The sequence below is a fragment of the Podarcis cretensis genome (genome assembly GCF_951804945.1).
Source record: "Podarcis cretensis genome assembly, chromosome: 8".
NCBI lineage: Eukaryota > Metazoa > Chordata > Lepidosauria > Squamata > Lacertidae > Podarcis > Podarcis cretensis.
The window spans coordinates 59,634,578-59,655,207 of NC_137177.1; the positions used below are offsets into that span (position 1 = coordinate 59,634,578).

The 20,630-nt window shown below is 40.2% G+C and overlaps 1 protein-coding gene across 1 annotated transcript; it reads left to right on the forward strand.

The window, feature by feature from the left end:
• The first annotated feature begins 3,155 nt into the window (after nucleotides 1-3,155).
• On the forward strand, nucleotides 3,156-19,340 carry LOC307223073 (uncharacterized protein). The gene is made up of 11 exons (XM_079988890.1): nucleotides 3,156-3,174; nucleotides 4,088-4,154; nucleotides 6,934-6,966; nucleotides 7,529-7,609; nucleotides 9,154-9,236; nucleotides 9,481-9,607; nucleotides 13,040-13,239; nucleotides 13,900-14,175; nucleotides 15,172-15,384; nucleotides 16,192-16,329; nucleotides 19,012-19,340. Exons 2-11 carry the CDS (start codon nucleotides 4,096-4,098, stop codon nucleotides 19,059-19,061), a joined length of 1,260 nt encoding a protein of 419 aa, XP_079845016.1. The 5' UTR covers nucleotides 3,156-3,174; nucleotides 4,088-4,095; the 3' UTR covers nucleotides 19,062-19,340.
• Nucleotides 19,341-20,630: the final 1,290 nt, after the last annotated feature.

Here is a 20,630-nt window from a genome sequence, read left to right on the forward strand (position 1 = left end):
AAGACAGTCCTTGCCAGTCTTCACTAAAAGCACTAAATGCCTTCACTATAAAATAAGGGATCTCTGATTTGACCTTTGTGAGGTTTGCTGTGTCACGCTGAATTATTTGATAGCTTAATTGTTATTTAACTTAATTTTTTTAAAAAAAAACAACTAAGGCTAAAGTAAGTTCTAACTCAGGCTAAACCAACACTGAGTTACTTTTAACTCAGAAATAAACCTCACTGGAACTTATACCTCCAGGATGAAGCAAAAACAGGATTGGAGCCCTGCAGCCATGTCCTCTAGTTGCTTATAATTTTGGACCAGTGTTTGAAACTCCCATTGTTCTAGGGGCATTTTGCGACAGGGAATTTCATTAGCGGGAGCAGCTTCTGAGTTCTGGGCGCAGTACTGCGCCTAAGATTTCAGATTAAAACTGCAGAGTGGAAGGAAAGGGGGACCTTTTTCTGCCTCCCCACTTCCAGCTACTCTGAAGACTGGAGAAGAGACCCTCTGAAGAATATTAGGGGGCTGAGCAGGGGACGGACTAGAGACCATGTGAAAAACGAACATAATATTTTAGGGGCAGTTCATTCATTTTCAGCTTTCTATCCTTGTTATGAAAAAAACACACCTAGACATTCCGTTGTTGCGCCCACACCCTAGGTTTAAGGGGTCATTTAGCCCCTAGATTTCATATATAAGTTTCTTAACACTGTTTTGGACTAGGACTGGGAAGAAGAGGCAGGATCAGATCCTTTGTTGTTATTGTACTGTATTCGCACTCTTGACTGAATGACGTTCCTGTCCTTTGTAAGCCCCAACTGGAAGAAAGGCGGCTGAGAAACATTTCGCATCAACAAGCCAGCTAAGCGTACATAGGGATGCATTTTGAGGCCGGGGAGTCGCCGCAGACTGCCGTGCCGTTGCCATGGAAACCAAGCAGGCCGGGGCCTAGCTCAGCCGCGGCGCCGGGGGCGCTGTGCGCGTGCGATGGCCGCCCTTCGCTTTCAGCCCTCGGGCTGGCAGGCAGGCAGGCGCACGAAGGATGCTCCGCCCCGCGGAAGAGGAGGAGCCGGGGATGGGCGGTAGCGTGTTTGTCTTTGATTCACGCCGCCGCTGCCGCTGTTGTTGCCACCGCTGTTGTTACCGCCCCGGCCGCGCTCCCTCCCAGTTTCCTCCTGACTGTGTTTCATCTGCGGGAAGGGAGAGAAAAGGTTGAGGCCGTTTCGGGGGGCGGCGGCGGCGGCGGCGGAAGAAGATTCGTGAAGCCTTGAACGTGTGAGTTGGGACGGGGGGGGGGGGCTCGACTGGGAAGAGGGCAGCAAGACGGCGATTCGAGGTGGGGAAGTGGATTGCATATTTGTTCCGCCTTACTCCCCGGGTCTCTGGGTTGTTTATAATCACCATTGTGTTTTTCTTCATCCGTCCTTTATGCCAGGAACTCAGGGTGGCATAACATGGTCCTTCTCCTTCTCCCTTCCTCGCTACCATGTTATTCTCACAACACTCCTACGAGGTAGTTGAATGCGACAGGCTCAAGCTCACCCAAAGAGCTTTTGCTTTTGGGGGGATGGGTTTGAGTAGGGACTTGAAGCTGGGTCTTCTTGTTCCTAGTCTCACATGCTTAACTGAAGTGGTGCATCGGCTCATTATTTGTTTGTTTTAGTCTTTATATCCAAGCTTTCCTCTAAGGAGCTCAAAATGGTGTACCTAGGCCTCCTCCTCCTTCCCTTTTTACCCCCATGAAGTAGGTTAGGTAGGTTAGGCTGAAAGGGAGTGACTGGCTGAGGTCACCCCGTGAGGATTCATATCTTGGTCTCCCAGGTCCAGTGCTGTAACCATGCTGGCTCTCAATAACATTTGGTATTGGGGAGGCACACAAACGCACAATCCACAGCAAAACTGTTAAGATGCTCTACCATTAAAAATCCAAAACAGAATGAGACACTTGCAAATCTTTCCCAACTATGAGCCTTTGAAGAAACTCAACGTGAACCATTTCCTATTCTCCTCCACACCCATACTGAAATTTTTTGGCTAAAAAATAAAAAAATGGCTAAAAAATAATTTTTTTTGGGGGGGGGGAAATACCCTTGTGGCTTTAGAGTGGGAAGCGCTCCACTCCTGCTCTCCCTCCCAACACCCACCCACCCATTGCTACTTTTATTTTAAGCTGCCTTTTTTAGGTGTTAGATTCAGGTAGGTAGCCATGTTGGTCTGACACAGTCAAAATATATATAAAAAATAAAAAAAATTGTTCAGTAGCACCTTAAAGGTAAAGGTATAGGTACCCCTGCCCGTACGGGCCAGTCTTGACAGACTCTGGGGTTGTGCGCCCATCTCACTTAAGAGGCCAGGGGCCAGCGCTGTCCGGAGACACTTCCGGGTCACGTGGCCAGCGTGACATCGCTGCTCTGGCGAGCCAGAGCCGCACACGGAAACGCCGTTTACCTTCCCGCTGGTAAGCGGTCCCTATTTATCTACTTGCACCCGGAGGTGCTTTCGAACTGCTAGGTTGGCAGGCGCTGGGACCGAGCAGCGGGAGCGCACCCCGCCGCAGGGATTCGAACCGCCGACCTTTCGATCGGCAAGAGACCAGCTAAGTTTGTTCTTGGTATAAGCTTTCATGTGCATGTACACTTTTTCAGATACACTGAAACAGAAGTCACCAGACCCTGATATATAGTGAGAGGGTGGGGTGGGGTTTTTCTCAGGAGCGTAGTAGGAGATGGATGATTGACTCAATGGGTATGGTAAACCTGTTGACGACTGTTAACGAGTGAACAGGAATCCAAGGATAAATTGACATAAATCTGACATCAGGGATCACAAGACAGAGAAGCCAGTAGGAAAATACCTCACTCTCCCAGGACATTCAATACAGGATCTTAAAGCAGCTGTCTTATTACAAAATAATTTCAGAAACAGACTTGAAAGAGAAGTTGCTGAATGTCAACTTATCACTAAACTGAAAACTATGGAGAGACCTGGTCTAAATAGAGATATTGGATTTCTGTCTTATTACAAATGCTTATCATCTGCATACTATCCCTTGCTTTTTCCTGTAGGACTAATTGCAGGTGTTAACAGCAAATTCCTGGGCTGGCTTATGCAAACCTACCTGGCTAAGCTAAGGCTATCAAGAGAAAAATAAAGGACATTAAAATATAATAGAACTTCTTGCCCCAGGTGTGAGCCATGGGCTCTTGCCACCCATTGGCAGAGAGAGGGAGGCAGGCATCCGGTTTTTGTAACAATATTTATATATTTGGCATAATTTGTATTACATGTCCTCTTCTTCTGCTTAATCAAAGAATCTCCAAATCCCTCCCTGCTATCTTAATCTATATTTGCACTGCTTTGTGTGTTTTTTGCACAATGTATGTAATCGTGTTTGAACTGGTAGCCTGTAATTATATGTAGCATTTTGTGGACTGAAGTTCCCCAGAGAGGGTAAGAATGTTTTTTTTCCTGTGCTCTTGTGATGGAAAAACATAAGGCATCATTCCTTATTGGAGAAGCATTTTTATTTTATTTTTTTGGAGTGGAAAAGAACAGAAAGTTCAGTCCACAACCTGTCTCTTCATTTAGGTGGGATCTGCCCACCCCCAAAGAATATCCCATGTAAGCTAGACTATCGTGGTACATAAACACATAAAAATATAGTTTCAAGAAGGTCACATACCATGGGGGAATTTCTAAATTCACAAACCTTTCAGTTAACCTGACTTGGGAAAAGACATTTCTAATACTAAATATCAATAGACTTTGAATGTGAACCTGGAGACCCCCTCAAAATAAATGACATTAGAAAGCAAGTCTACTTGACCCAGTATCCTAGTAATATTTTTTGCAATTCCTTCACTCTTTTGTGAGTGAAGAGGTGTATATAGTTAATAAACAAGTTAATATGGAGTAAGAAAATGTCTTGAACATTTGGCCTTTGTTTCATTTCAGGAATGAAGTGATGGTCTGAAGGAAACATTTGGTTAACTGTATCTTTATTGGTGTAATGGTTGTCTTGTGAAGAGAAGGTCTGTGAAATATTTTTATTGGAAATAATTCACCCTGATGAAAATAATAGTTTTTTCTCCTCATATAGAAACTGAAATGTCTTCGTGGGTCAAAGTAACTACAGATCAAGCACAAACACCTGTTCCAGAAAAGAGGTAAAATAAAATTGCATTATCTGTTTGTTTTTCTACAGTTAAAAATGATTGGTTGGAATTTAATAATCCCAGAAGCTGTAGTTAAATTGTTTTACTACTACTTCTACTTCAGAGTTAGTAAAATGCTCTTAATTATTTAGTCGAAGGGTGGAAAATCTGTGGCACTCCAGATGTTATTGGATGCCAACTTCCATTAGCCCCAGCCTGCATGAGTAATATTCAGGGATGATGAGAGCTGGTCTAGCAACATCTGGAGGGGCAGAACTTCCCTGCCCCTGCTTTACTCCCAATTTAATGATCATTTCCTTTTAAAAGCAACACAGTATATGTTTCTAAGTGCTCTGCTAAATACTTTGAAGTTGACATTTAATAATACAAGAGATAATCCCGTTGATGTCATTCAGAAATCTGCACATAAATGTGAGTGCAATTATAAAACCTTTAGAAACTACAGGCCAGATTCACTTAAAGGGCTTCCACTTGAAGCCTTTATCTCATGGCATGATCAGTTGCCACGATTACTGGTAACCACACAGTGAGGTTATAAACAACCGCCAAACAGTGTTTGGCCTTCTGCAACTACTCTCTCTTCTAGAATTGAGTGAGATGAGGAAAGCAAGTGGAATTTTTAAAAATGAGACTCTTTCCTTAGTAAGAAACATTTGAGGCAGTTGAAATAAATTATTGGTGAGAAGAAAAAACATTTGCTGTACTGGGTTTACTGAATAATATTACCAATCTCCCTTCTGTTTTAGAAGCTAATAATAGTTTTCTCAGCTCATTGCTAGCAACTGGTGCGCTGATGAGATAACCTTGACATTTTAAGATGGAACCTCATAAGTAGTTTCCTCAAGTATATTTCTTACGTGAAAAAGCAGCTCCCTGTTGCTGCTTTGCACCAGCAAATGGCTGTTATTATCACATATTCCTTGGCAACACTGCTTGTCCTGGGGGGTTTATCCCACCTTGTTTTCTAGTTTCTTCAGTACACCAACTAGCGCATGCCAAATAAATGTCTTGCACAGTGGGACACTTCTGTACCAACAAGGATTACTTGAAGAGTAACTTTACTTGGAGTAAAAGATTGGAGTTGTGTGCTATATTTAGTACCATTACATTGTTGGGCAGTATAATGAACACTGAGTTTCTTGGCCTCTTGGGCTTTATATGTTTGTGTATTTAGATGGAAGCTCTGCTTAAAGGGTTCAGAACGATGCTTCTTATCTTCGAAGTTAGGCTAGTTTCTTCATCAGAACTGAATTTGTTTTTATCTGTCCTTTAGCTATAGTTAACAGCAAATGAGGCAAGACCAAGCAGCTGTCATCCTTATGCTGTCTCTGATACTTGACATAACTTTCCAGACTATACATCTGTTGTCCTTTTTTCTTTTGGATGGGTTTCTCTACCCAACCTGTGCAGACTTAAAATCCAGCAGCTTAAACAAATATGTGTAGCACAGCTGGATTGCTGAGTTCATCTGGAAGGGGGCAGGAAAGGGTGGTTGCACTATTTGTGTCATTCCCCGTGATATGGCTTCTAGACTTAAAATATAATACTACATTGTAGTGGTTCAAGGGAATCATTGACATAATTCATTGACATGAGTAGCATGCTGCAGCTTCCTTAAATCATCATATCTCTTACTTATTATTTTTCTTCTCTTAATGCTTTATGATGTTAAATAGTTTCTTCTTTACACTGTTGAAAGTCTATTATGTTTGAGTTGCTCTATAGCTATCCCTCTCTAGGTTCAGACAACCTCTTTCCCAAGAAATCAGATTGTTGAACATTATCCTTCCTGTTCAGAACCAGAATAAGCATTTCTTAAGATGCCTTGCTTCCAACTGGGTTTCTGATGCATCATGTTTTCACCTTTTTCTTTTAATAGATGGTCCCATTGTAAAAAAAAAAAATGCACTTAAGTATTTCTTCATTTAGGAGATCAGAATTTAGTATGTCTTGGGTTGTAACTTTTTGTAAGATAAAGGTAAAGGTAAAGGTACCCCTGCCCATACGGGCCAGTCTTGACAGACTCTGGGGTTGTGCGCCCATCTCACTCAAGAGGCCAGGGGCCAGCGCTGTCCGGAGACACTTCCGGGTCACGTGGCCAGCGTGACATCGCTGCTCTGGCGAGCCAGAGCCGCACACGGAAACGCCGTTTACCTTCCCGCTGGTAAGCGGTCCCTATTTATCTACTTGCACCCGGAGGTGCTTTCGAACTGCTAGGTTGGCAGGCGCTGGGACCGAGCAGCGGGAGCGCACCCCGCCGCAGGGATTACCCTCAGACTTTTCATAGACCGATCTATTACACCTTTATTATCTTGTATATTTAATTCCTCCCATCCTCCAAGAGCATCAAAATATTTCATTGATAATTATTTGATGGATTTTTTCCTTACATTTTACATTTATGATATATACTTCTAGGTGAATTTCTGTGCACTTCTATCTGTATGTGAGTCATGCACCTTATTTTTCTGATTTTAAGTTTTTAAAAATTGTTTTTAATATATTTTTTTAGGGTGAATGGTAGGTAATAATAAAAAAGAATATTAATACAGGCAATACTGGCTTCTGTTCTTCCCCCATTTTAAAAAATACATAATTTCATATTTTATCCTTTCAGCTTATCATTCTGTCTTAAAGCATTTGGGATTTATAAGGTCTTCATATTCTAAGACAATTTGCACCTTTTACTTCTACAGTGATGTAATTAATGACAGATGCTTGCAGCATATCTTCTGCATAAGTTAACCTACTTTTTCCACTTTGGGTCTAGGCATAGACCTGGATGGATTCCACGACTTCTAGAGTAAGTAATCCTCAATGTTTTAATCATTTAAAATACTTTTTTTTAAAAAACCTTCAAATAGTTTGATGGTTATGTTGTCTTTTTACATTTAAATATAAAAAGGAGACATTGCTTGTGCTGTTGTTGTTCTTTTGAATTAGCTTCTTCTCTGATTCACCCTACTAGCATTTGTTATCCTAGGTCAGTTGTTTAACTTTGTGGTTCTGTTTTGAGGGGACAGAGTACACAATTTCTCCGGCAGTTACATTTTTGGGTAGAAAAATAAGCATAGGAAGCCAATACCAGTTGTGCAAAGAGTCAGTACAGTGGAGCAGCTCATTAGCCTATCACACTTTCTCTTTTCAGAGTGTGGTTGTATTTCCATGAGTATCCATAAGTGGCCAGCAGGCAAAGCTGGCTGAGGAATCAACCACCTAGTGGGATTTCTGGTAAATAACTGCACATAGATGATGAACCTGGCAATCTTGTACTATATTGTAAAAGTAGAACTGAGCTTTCCAGAAGAGGTGCAAACAATGGCAATCCAGCATCTTAAATATGTTACAATTTTTGTGCCTTACAGCATAAATCCTTACAAAACCTTTCAGAAGAGCTCTTACTCGTCTCCAGAGGGTTATTCGAAGGACTATGAAGATGCTAACAGGTTAGAGGGGTTTTTCTCAGTACTTATTTGAATAATAATGTGACCCCATCCCCAAAGCTCAAAGAAGATGTGAAACCCAATGTTAACAAATAAGCTCATGTCCTAAAATTTCTTCTTTTCATCAGATATATTGAGACATTTCAGGGAAACTGGGCTATATACTATTTTGAAACAGATACAGACCAATGGATTCAGCACGTAACAGTGTTTTGAAAGTTCAGTGTATTCAATTAGAACGTAGGATTTAAGTATGGTTTCTTTTTACTTGGCTCTTTATGAATTCACTTTAAGGGTATAACATCATATGAAGTCCATACATACACTTTTATTTTTAGCTTTTAGAAAAGGCTGAATTCCCCTAATATATTTATTCCCAACACCTAGAAGTGGCTGATCTCAAGCTCTCTTTGAGCATAACTGCTAAAACCAGCCCATATGGCTCTTACATGGTGGCTTTAGGCAGGCGCTGATTCCATGCAAAGCTGTGGCCTTTGCATAGCATGCCCAGCACCACACTGACCAGACAGTTTCTCATGCCATGAGAGTACCCTAAATTTGGGAGGACCACAGCTCCGTGGAAGAGCACATGCTCAGCATGCACAAGGTCACAGGTGCATTTCCTGACATCTCCAATTAGAAAAGGAAGGATAGCAGTTGGTGTGTAAAACTGCTGTCTTGAGATGTTGGAAAGTGGCTGCCAATCAAAGTAGATGATGCCGACAAGTAAGTACCTGAGTCTTGCCTGCTACAAGCAAATTTCCTGTGCTCTAAAATTGCACCTAGATATATGCTATATACTTTCAGTTTAGAAGGTGATTTACAATTCAGTTTGAAGCAAATACCAGCAGTTAATCTCCTAAACAAATTGAATCAAATGGGGGGGGGGCAGCAGCCCAAGAGCCACAGGTACACATAACATGCACACATGTTATATATATATATATATATATATATATATATATATATATATAAAAATAAAATGCCATGTGATTTATTTATTCTTTATTTTATACCTTCATATTATTAAACATTGATTCAAATGTTCAATCAAATGCCTCCCTCAACAATATTACCAGGACACCCCACTATGCCCTTGTCTTCTGTATCACTGGTATAATAATAATAATAATAATAATAATAATAATAATAATAATTTATTATTTATACCCCGCCCATCTGGCTGGGCCTCCCCAGCCACTCTGGGCGGCTTCCATAAAAACCAAAAATACAGTAAAATATCACACGTTAAAAACTTCCCTGAACAGGGCTGCCTTAAGATGTCTTCTGAATGTCAGGTAGTTGTTTATCGCTTTGACATCTGCTGGAAGGGCGTTCCACAGGGCGGGCGCCACTACCGAGAAGGCCCTCTGCCTGGTTCCCTGTAGCATTGCACTAAGTGACCAGCAGCGTGCTTCATCAAGAAAAATGTTTATACATTAATCACACGCCCCAGTATGAGAAGGTAAAGAGAGAGAGTACTCTTCAAAAACAGGAAGTTTTATTTTAACTCTGTTTTATTTCACTTTTGTGTTTTGTATGGTTAGCTTTGAAGAACTCTTTGGGCAGCAATATCATCCATCAACAGGGAATGAAGATAATTATGAGAGATACCAATATTCTCAAAAAGGTAAGAGAGAGTTTCTCTGGCGGCTTGCACCGATGATCAGTGATAGGCATGTCAAATATTGTTGGCTTCTGTTTCTCAGTCCTGTGGGCCAAGATGCCTGTTATGTATTCCTAAATTCTGACTGTTTACTTGGGAGCTATTAAAATGTGTTGACTTGCCTACCCTGAAATTGCAATTGTCTTAGCAAGGAGAGGGTGCAGTCCTTTAAGCAACTCCACTTCAGCCTGTATGGGTATCTCTTTAGATGATGACTACACAAAGGACATTCTTCGGGACAAGCTGTACTTGCAGTTTTACCAACAGTTAAAGAAGGAGTACAACAAAGACCGACCTTCAGACTGTGTCATTGTTTCCATCAGCAAGGATCAAGCGTGAGTTTGTTTTTAAAGATATACTTAAGGATTCGAGCTGAGCTGTGAACTAACATTTTAATGTGTAATTTGGTTTTGAGCAAATACAGCTAATCTTTTTAGGATTTCTCTGCTTCCATACCAAAATTTTACCTGAAACGGTACCAGCTGTGACAGTTATGCAAGCCTAAAGCCTGTATTACATGGGATAGCAGCAGGGGTGTGTCTTTAAATTTGGACCTGCCTTATTTGCATGTAAGGAGAGATATTAAAGGGACATGCCAAAACTTTCCCTCAGGTTCTTTTCTTCTTAGCTGTGTTGGTATTGGAGCCTCCCTGGGAAAAGCACTTAGTGGCATGGGCAGTAGGGATAAAAGTAATGGGGGTCAGCTCCTACCACCCACACTCTTTGTGCCCTTTAAACAACCCCTCCCCCCCAAAACTGATTTGTATAGTGTGGCAGACTTTCATTTAAAGATGTGGGCCTGCCATGATCCAGTGCAGTTTGGAGCTTAATTCGTGTGCTTCTTGAAGCTGTTACTTTTGATTACCAGTTTATACTTAGCAGGAAGGTCACTTTAAACAGTGTTGCAGTGTTGTTAATTTGTATCACGGTAAATACAGTCTTTATCCATCAACTAGCAGGTTGCATATATGTATTCCCCCCCTTTGATTTTCTTGTATCTTTTTGTAAACCGCTTTGAGGCTTTTTTGCTTTTTTACAGCCAAGCGGTCTATAAATTTTATGACATTAATAATTAATTTTGAATCCAATTCTCCATGTATATCCCATCCCATACTCCTCTCTGAATCTTAAATGTACAATATGAACCAAGAGAAGTTTCTCTTTTTTTGTATATTAAATACTATAAGTGCTTACATGAAGAGATTATTCTTATTCTGCAATCTTAAAGTTTCCATTTATAAACCCACTTTTTCCTTGATCGCCCAAACAGAAATTTGATGTTCCCATAATGTAGTGCTGGTAATTAGACTTTAAAAAACAGCAACACACTTTCTCAATATTTCAACACTTTTTAAGATTAACGTTTGAATGACAAACTAAGCTGAATGAATCTTGTTCACAAAGCATACTCTAGGTTTTCAGGACTGTGGGTTTTCATAAAGTTGGTAGTCTGGCAGCCTGTAAGATTGTTTAATCAATTAGATTGTACTGTTATTGAGTACTGAGTGTTTATGTAAGCCGACTTGGAATGCTAGGATCTTCAATAAGCATATCAGCACCTGATATTTAACATTCTAGGTTGGTTCTTAAAATAGCTTTTACTTCTTTTATATTCTTCTTAAAGCAAAATACATATTTATAGTCTTGTACTCAACTACTTGTTAAAACCTTTCATTGTTTTTAACATTTTGGTGTGGCCCCTGCCCGGAATATTTTCTAATACAAAGGGTGTCTATCAGTTCAATACAAATATGATGCTTCTGCTTCTAAGCAATGAAATTTCCATGATATTTCAACCAAGTCTTTCTCACTTTGTCATTCCAACCTGACTCTTCAGTCTGTTATAATATTAACTAGAGCTTCTTAATTTGCTCTGAAACCACCCCACTGAAAATTATTTTCTGATTCTCCACATAAGGGTCAAGCATATTTTGAGTCAAAACAGTAATGGCCATCTCTTTTAAAGTGCCACAGTTAGCTGTAGGCTTTCACTGAAAAAGTTACCAGCATAATTTGAACACCTTATTCACTGAAAGTATATTGAATCTGTGTGATGATGTTTAAGCATGCCTTAAATATTCTTAACTTTCCCTTGGATATTATACTAATAAGAAAAATATAGGGTGGTTGTATTAGATTTTTTGCTTTGCTTTAGTAAGCGATTTCCATGACCTCTTCTAATTTCCCATCCAGTAGCACATGGAAATGTTGAATACATTTCTGTCTTTCATCCATTGGGCCGCTAATATCACTAGCAGATCTTGAGAGTCCATAGAGCGGGATATATTGGAGATATCAATCATTTGGGTCTCTCGTTAGACCTCTTCCTACAATCTTCAGAACACGAGCACCTTCCTTTCTGGTTGAATGACCGCCTCCCTTTTTAAATCCAGAAGAGTCATTGCAAAGTAACACTTACTAAAATGTTTGCCCAAATGTAATAAAATGTTAGTTAGCAACTGTTCATACTTTCTCAGGTAGCTGAGGTTAATGCATGTTTTTAAAGCTCTCTAATATTGTACTTTCTATTAATTTCAACATTGGCAATTCATTTTACACTTCATGAACACAGACTTTTAACATCACAGTGCGTGTTCTGTGCATAGTACCTATATTTTATATTGCTGAAGCTCCAGGTATGTGAACCAACATATATTACAAAGGCTGGGGTACCCATAGTTAATCACATTATATCATCCTGGCTGGCACTCAGTGCCATCTAACTGGATAAATTTGAGTGTTTTGCCCACATGATTTTATCTTTTTATCTTGGTTGTAAAATTAAAGCCTTTGAAATGGATTTCCTGTCCATATTTAGCACGGAATGACCCAGATTGAGAACCTAGTTGCATTGCCATGATTTCATAACATGAAAGGTGTTTTTTGTTTATAAAGTGCTAGTAAAAGTCAAAGAATACATGTACTGTCATAACCAGGTGGTAATTTTCCTAATTACTTTGATATTTAATTCTTGCTGTCCTACCAATTTGGATTCAAAAATACATTTAAAATAACAGAATATAAAGTTGACATGTCTTCACATACGCATTATCAATTATGGTGCAATTAATCACACAGTGATAAACAAATTTCCATACACACCTGTTTCCAAACCCCACAAATTCCTATTTTACAGGTGTTCATGAATCCACACTTAAGTGTATTTTGTCCAAATGTTCCTTGACGCCAAGCGGTTTTGCAGCTTAACAGTAACTGGAAAATTGAACCCATGTATCCCAGTTCAGGACTCTATGCAGCCTTGCTTGAATGGATTCCTCAGGCAGCCAAAGGCTTTGCTATTCAGTTTGGTATGATAAAGAAATCTGTGTTTCCCAAAAGGGAAAACTAAATGAAAATAAGAAGAGTATTGCCTCACCAACAAGTGTATGTCAGTATAGAGCATATAGTTAAAAAGTATAATTGAAAATCATAATATGTTGTCAGACACTCTTAACATTCAATTACAGCTTCCAACCCTAAGCTCTGTATATACCCTGCAGTTGGGATAGGCCTTGTTCACAATGAAGCTTCCATTTGCATAAACAACTGCTCAGTTATTGTTTAAGTCCACCATCCAAACCAGATCTGCTCACTCTTCCCAGTTCCAGTGGGTTGCCTGAATCCCAAAGGAATACTGTTGACATAACAAGTCTGGTACTCTTGAGTCTTCTCCGTGCACACATAATGGCAGCGACTAGAACACTGGCACTAATATTTGGGGAGGAATTATTTGTAAAATAACCTGCTTCTTCTTTTTTTCCTTCAAGGGAATATTCAACAGCCATAGGCCATCGGTTGCAGGATCATGGCCTTGTTGTGGAAATGATATACCTTACATCTGAATCAGGTCTTACACGTGCCCTACAAGAAGTTAAAAATGATGGTTCCCCATTCTGTGTTCTTGTTGAACCATCTAACGTAACACTTTCCTCTTGCACCGTAATCATGCTTCATCAGTCTATCAAAAGTAAGTTTAGATTCATTCAGAAACGGTCCCCATTCATAATATGCTATCTAGATCTCCTCCTCAACACATATACAATATTAAAACATGTCACAAGTTGGAATAATACTTCTAACTGAAAATTAATACTGCTTCACAAAACTGCTGAATGTGCTGAGGAACACTTTTTACATTTATTAAATATTCATACAGTTGTAAACCCTTTCTACACTGAGCAAAATTTATTTCATCTTACTGGAGGGTGTTTTTGTACACTTCTCAGATTTCGCCTTCTGTCTGAAACAATAAAGTAAACCATTGGATTGGGTATTTTCTCTGGATCTTAAAAAGCAAACAAACCCACCTTCAACACTAATTTCTTAGAACTGTTCCTCTATTTAGAAAAGTTTTTGTAAAATTGTTCCAAGCATGAAATTAACTTACTTTAAATGAACACACAAATGAGATCTCAATAGTTAAATGTGCACATTACACTTAATAGAACTGAGCATGTTTGTGTTGAATCATGAACATATAACATTCAGTTAAAAATATAAATTTGCTCGTATTGAAACAGACGTTGACTTTGAACTTCAGAATAATGGTTCAGGAACACAGCAGTTTTGTGTTTGGTTTTGTCTTGATGTAACCTTTTAAAAAGCAAGGTATCTCTCTTCTCTATAGTACACCGTAATATGCCCATGGAGGATGCATTGGCTCTGATAGCTAAGGCGTTTGAGAAAATTTGTGCTGAGCGCGAACAACAGGAACGCACAGAGATTTCACACAAAGCAGCTGATCTGGCGAATGACTACCTAGAGCGGGATCTCTTTGACAGTTACCATGTGCCTCTAGGCATTAGACATCTCCTCTTTCTGTTAAGTGAGGGAAAACATTTGTATATGGAAGAATTGAACTCAATAAGTGACTTCCTGAAGACCAGGAGAAATAAGCTTGAAGGTATTCATTACTTTCCCACCTGTTCCCCAAGAATGTCCCTATAAATCCCACTATTTTAAAACGGGCTCTTGGTTAAAACTTATATTAAAAATAATAATCAAAATATGGAATGTAAAGGTTAATCCTATCCCATCCCCAAGCCATAAAATCTTACTTCTTACTGGAATGTGAACACTTCTTAAAACTACCTTGCTCTTTTTTTGGCTTTGTAGACATAGTTTTATAATGTGGTATTGGTGGGTAATATTTCCAGCAGGTCTTGCCTGGGTGTGTGTTGGTGGTTAAAATGAATCCAGACTCTCACATGTACATCACACGACACGCATGCACACAGCTCTTCTTTACACAGTGACCCTTGTTTCCAGCTAGGCCTTCAAAGCATGTTGTTACTGCTGTGCAAGAAGACAGTTTTTAAAAGTCCCATTCATACACTAGCGGGGGGAAACTGCGTGTTTTTATCGTGTGGCAGGGCTTTTACTGTTGCTTGCTAAGTTCTTAATGATGGAAGGCAGGAATTAAGCTACTTAAGGAGCAGCAACCACATTATGGGGTGACAAGAAGTATTCCATGGAAGAGCCCCAGGCCAGTGTGGAAAAACAGTCTTAAAGAGCAAGCACTTCCATTGTTCGTTGCCACCCTCTGGTAACCATCACATTTCACGTGGCAAAAAGACATTACACTTATAACAAGTTATTAAATTAAAATATGAAACCTTAATATTCGCGAAAACAATGGCAGACCCCGACCCCTTTATTATGTTCTGCAAACTGAAGAGTTCAGAAGCTCAGTCCTTAAAATAAATTAAACTTACGTCTGTAAATCTAACTTGAGGTGTCTTTAAAAGATCTGAGGTATTTCCCTGAGGGGAAAAAGTAGGTAGTTAAAGAGTGTGTTATTCCCATAAATCAGAGGCAAACTACAGTCTTTGCTTTTAATAAATCGGGTGTTCACTAATCATTGTGTGTTGCTTGCTAACTCTTGGTTCTCCTAAACCAGGCTTTGTTGCAGAAACAGACCCTTTAGCTGTTGCAGCTGAAGACACGGTGTATCCAGCAAGTGTCCGGCCAAGCACTAGTGCTCTCCCCCAGACTCTAAGTAAACCCCCGCCCCTTCTTCCAACTCCTGGCCGGAATTCTGTGTTATCTGTATCTTCAGCTAAGCCAGCTTTGTTGGGTGAAAGACCGTTGACAGGTCTTCTTCCCACACCAGGTTGGTAACCCTGTTAACTGTATTGATGTTTTATTAAAATTTACAGTGAAGCAGGGAGAGGAAAGTGGAAATAGAAGGGTGGGTGTGGTTGATGGTTAACTCTGGGATAAGACCTAAGGTGAGATGAGAAACCCAGGGTAACTAACAGTGAAACTTAATTGGTCCACCAGAAATGTTAAAATATGCATTGTACATACATACATGCTACATATGCAGTGTAATATCACTCTTTGAATCAATTTATTTAAAAACAAAAAATCCTTTGGATAAGGCCTACTGGAAGATAACTATATGAAAAACTACCTCCTTCAATATGAGCATGCCCAGATATTGTGGTTAATCAGCAGAGGCTGTTCTCTGCATCTGCTAGCACCAGAGGCAAGTTGGGCAGGCACACGAGAGAGGGCCTTTTCAGTGGTTGCACCTACACTGTGGAACTTCTTTCCTAGAGAACCTCGGTTGGTGCCTTTTCTGACCGCTGACCATTAAGTGAAAACATTTATTAAGACAGGCCTACTGCTTGTTGAGTTGATTATATTCTGCTGGTAGGCGATAGTAGGTGCTTTATACTCAGCTGCTGTTTCTATCTTACCCTGCTTCTTAGCTGCTAGTTGTGCAACTTCTTGGTATATTATTACATACTAATCATTGATATGTGTTAGCAGCATGGGGTGCATATTTGTGGAAAGGCAGGATAGCAACCATAGTGAAATTAAATAATAATTTCTAGTTTGAGTGACCAATTAATAAAGAAATGTTGGCCATTTCCCCCCATTCCATGCTTTCTTCTTCCCTCTTTCCAAACAGGGCTGGCTGGCCCAAAGGGCAACCCTCCGCCACTTCTGATAAAGTCTGCTAAAAGACCAGTCCACCTACCTCCATCTCCACATCTGCCTGCAAAGCGGCCACTGCTTAGTGGCAGACCAGGCTTGCTGCCAACACCAGGTGAGAGCTGAGTAAGCTTGGTGCTGAATGCACAGGAATGAAAGGTGGTCATTTTGCACTTCCAATAAATATTTCCCCAATTCATGAAATGGGGTATGGAGTAGTGGGCAGCCTGGTGAACTTCACCAAGGGTTCAAATACCTCCTGGGCGACCCACATTTGGTACTGCAGGAAGGAGCCTTACCCTGGAGCATCCATTCTCTTCATCCACCCCGACTCTTCGATTCAATTTGCTATTTTCTGCTTGGAGCAAACTGTATTATGTTGTTGCATAAAAACTGGTAAATCACGGTTGGCACTTCCTTTCCAAGAGCTAGGATCGCAAGTCAAACTTGGCATTATGTGTGAACAAGTCATTAGAAGTGTTCCATCCATTATACGAGGTGCATAATGCTATACAAATGTTATAGCTTGTTATGTTGCTTTCCTTTCTGTGGGAGTGTGGGGAGAGATTGCTTTCCCTCCTTTGTCAGAGCTGAAGGACAGAAAGAAAGCTTCATTGTCATCCCGCCCCTCATGGGGTTCCCAAGTGCCTGATGCTGCTATGTGAAGTGCTGGAAAGATTTTTTTCTTGCTCTTCACACAGCAGTAGTGCATGTTTGGGAACACCATCAGGGTGTTGACTGGTAGGCAGCCACACCCACTTGTCATATTTGGACTGAGAGGGCAATTCTGATAAAGATCTGGCCCTTTATCTGAGCAAAAAAGCTTCCCCATCCTTGCCCAATAGATTTGGAACAACTTCAGTAAGATTTCAAATGTAGATGTCTCATTTCTAGATGTTGATGAGACTGGCTGGGTTAATGGTGAGTGACCTTCTTTGCAGAAGATGCGTGCAAAATTTAAGTGTGCAAAATTCAGCAACTGCAAACATGATGCTCTAGGACAGTCTTCTGGTGCTTTCTAGATGTTTTGGACTACATTTACCATAATCTCTGTCCACTGATTGGGGTTGAAGGGAGTTCAGAGACCAGCAATATCTGGAGAGGCTCACGTTCGGGACTAAGGAGGGTGTTCCACTATTTTTGTGTGCATTTAAAACCTTAAAGTCAAACTTCTGTACTACTTTCAAAGTGGTATTATAAATTAAATTTATTGATCACTTTTTTTGCCAAGACAACTAAAAACCACTCGCAGTTCTTTTAAACATATAAGTGCAAACACACATTAAAACTAGCATTAAAAAACAATCTAAAAGACAAGTCAGTTTTTAAAAACTAGATTAATACATTCCATCCATATAAAAGGACCATAGATAATTAAAAGCCAAAGGCGTGACGAAAGATGAATGTTTTTGTCTGGCACTTAAGCTATGTAACAGTGGTGCTTGGGGATGGCATTCCACAGTTGGGGAGCCACCACTGAAAAGGCCCATTCTCATATTGCCACCCTCTGGACCTCCCATGGTAGGGGCACACGAAGAAGGGCCTCGGATGATTGCATGGTCCGGAGACTGGGGAGAGGTAGTGCTTGAGAAAGTAGATCTCTCTTTTTTCCATTCATGCCTACTTCTTCATAATGATTGGAATCTTGAGCTAGGGCTGTAAATCCTTGAATTTACAGGATAGAGAATTGTGCTCACTTGGAAGCTGGAAGAAAATTTTATTCTGAAGCTCAGTGGAGGGAGGTGCTAAACAAATAGTTTGCAATCCTTCTCACACTTTGGCACTTCTTTCAGGGTTCATGACTTTTGTCTAAGATTAATAAAATAAGGAGCCTCAAAGACCAGGATTGCTGTGGCCACTATGGTATTCTTTTTATCCAGTTATACAGTTCCCTGGCTTGATGAATATTATTCAGTCTTGTTATGGCCCTTGCTTCTCTAGATATTCTCCTGAGTCCAAAAGCTTTGCAAAGCTCTGAACTCTTAGTAATTGTCAACTGAAGCAGACTTCATTTATGAGCTAAGCTAGGAGCCAGTTCTTTTTGCATGCATATATTCTTTATACTGCACTAACAGCAGTTCATGTTTCATATCAAGTAGCATATGAGAACACCAAACTGTACAGTCCTGTGGATGTGGGCCAGGACTGTGTGCAGTCCATGCCTGCAGCCTTCATGACTGCCAAGAAATATCACGGCAGTGTCTGTTAAAGTTCAAAAGGTCAAACGGGGAATTGCTGCTCTTGGAGCATATCCACACCTCCCTCCCCAATGCTACCTCATTTTCCAAGAGATCCATTCAAAATTCTGTGAAGTGCCCCAAAATGACTTTTGGAGTAAATTGTGCAAATTTAAGTACACATTGGCAACTTTTGTGAGATCCCAAGCCTTCACAATCCAGGCTGTTCTCAAGTGTGACTGAACCATAACTGTTCATTGGTCCTGGTTTTTCTGTCTCTGAGTCCAAGCTAATATAAATGAGAGAAGTACACTGATTTAAATGAGAAAATACAGTGAATTTTCAGCACCCTTAGGATTCTGGGAGAGTTAAAAGGCTTGTAGGAAAAACGAGTGCATGCAGAAAGTGACATCTGCCCTATTCTGGTTTCAGTTTTCCAGTTTGCACTGCTAAGTTCTGAAGTAAAGGAATGGTTGGGTTTTTTTGTTTTTTGCATTGTATTTTAGTCCAGACAAGAGGCTGTTTTCTTGCATGTAGAAGGCCACTTTGAACATTAAACATGTTCTATAAAAATTAAAGGCTAAGAGTGTTTCACCACTTAACTCTTCTTCATTTCACAGTTGCTAAGGCACAGCATCATTGGGTACCCAAGCCGAAGTTCCTAGCTTGACTGGACACCTGGATTAAATGGAGTACACGGCAGTCCCTGCTTGCATCCCTCTTGCAAGACGGCAACACCTGACAAATGTGTGTTAGTACACCAGACAAGCTTAAATGTGTATTGTTTTCTGTTGTACACTTTCCTGGGTATTTTCTTTCTTTTTTTTTTTACTTAAGTGGCAGAGTGAAAATAGGTGTTTGTGGAACTATCAGTATTGTAGATTCCCAGTACTAACATTTTTTTAAAAAACCAATATCATCCCAGAATAAAGGACTTATTTCCACAGTTTGTCATTTAATTTCTTTGTGACTTAAGCTCCACTTAGATAATTTGTCTGGTGATAAACTTGTTCCTCTGTATATGTAAGCTCCTAGCCAGACTTGAACACTCGTTATTAATACTTCGCTAGCCTTTGGGCCACTCATTATGCTTTTCCAGGAGATCCAGATAAATTAGTTTCCACTGTGTCTGATGTGGCATTGTAAGATTCAGAAAAACTATGGAATAACTTGCCTCACAGACATTTAGCCATAGACTCTCAAAACTAAACATTGCCACAACTTGCTTTGTATTACAATATATAGATATGCATGCATTACTGCTCTCTCAAGCATTGCAGGAAATAATATACTCTAATTCCACTTGCTATTTTGCCTTCTTTAAACACAAATCACATATTTGGCCAATGGTAACAGTTGGAACAGTGGTTTTATTTTTCTTTTTCTTAAGGCAGTGTTTGTTACAAACAAATACTTTAGGGCTGCTTTTGCAATATTCAAGGATGCATTCAGTGCTTAAAAACACAAGATAATAAAAAAATAAATTACAAAAACTGCTCCAAACCTCTACTCAACAAATTGAAGGCTGCTGATTCCTGATGCACTACTATTGGTGTTAACTACCATTTAAAATGTACGGTAAATTTTCACAGGACACTTGCAAGTGTCAACACTTTATTAGTTTTCTCTATTTCATACTTAATTCCCAGCCCTACTGCATTTCATACATCGTGATGTTTTAATGTCCTATAAAGTACTTTTCAACCTGAATATAACCCCTGGATGTTGCACTGGCTTATTGGGGAAGACAGTGGTCTTGTTGAGCTCTCTGTGCATACAGTTGGGCACCAGGCACGGCATTAAGGTTGACACCTGGCTGCTTTTAAACTGGATTGTTGGCTACATACCCTTCCTCACTTGAAAGGACTGCTACATGTCCCCTTGCAATGGTAGCCACATACCTGGAAGTGAAGCAGGAAGTGCTTCCCAAAAGACGCATCTGTTGCCATGGGGAGCAGGGGAGCTACCACCACTAATGTTCTGCATTGTTGCTACTGTTGTACACACACACATCAGATGCATTCAGTCTGACATATGGCTTGCTGGTTTGTGATACATATGGAGGCGACTAGCACAATCGCTGTTGCTGATGCCTAGAAGAGATTAAGAATAAGGGTGCCACACTGCCCCGCTATTTTAATAAATGGCAAATCCCAAAGGGACTGGCGATTACATTTTACATATGATAACAATAGAAGAATCTCTGTCCACCCCCCCCCCCCACTTCTCATGAAATTCC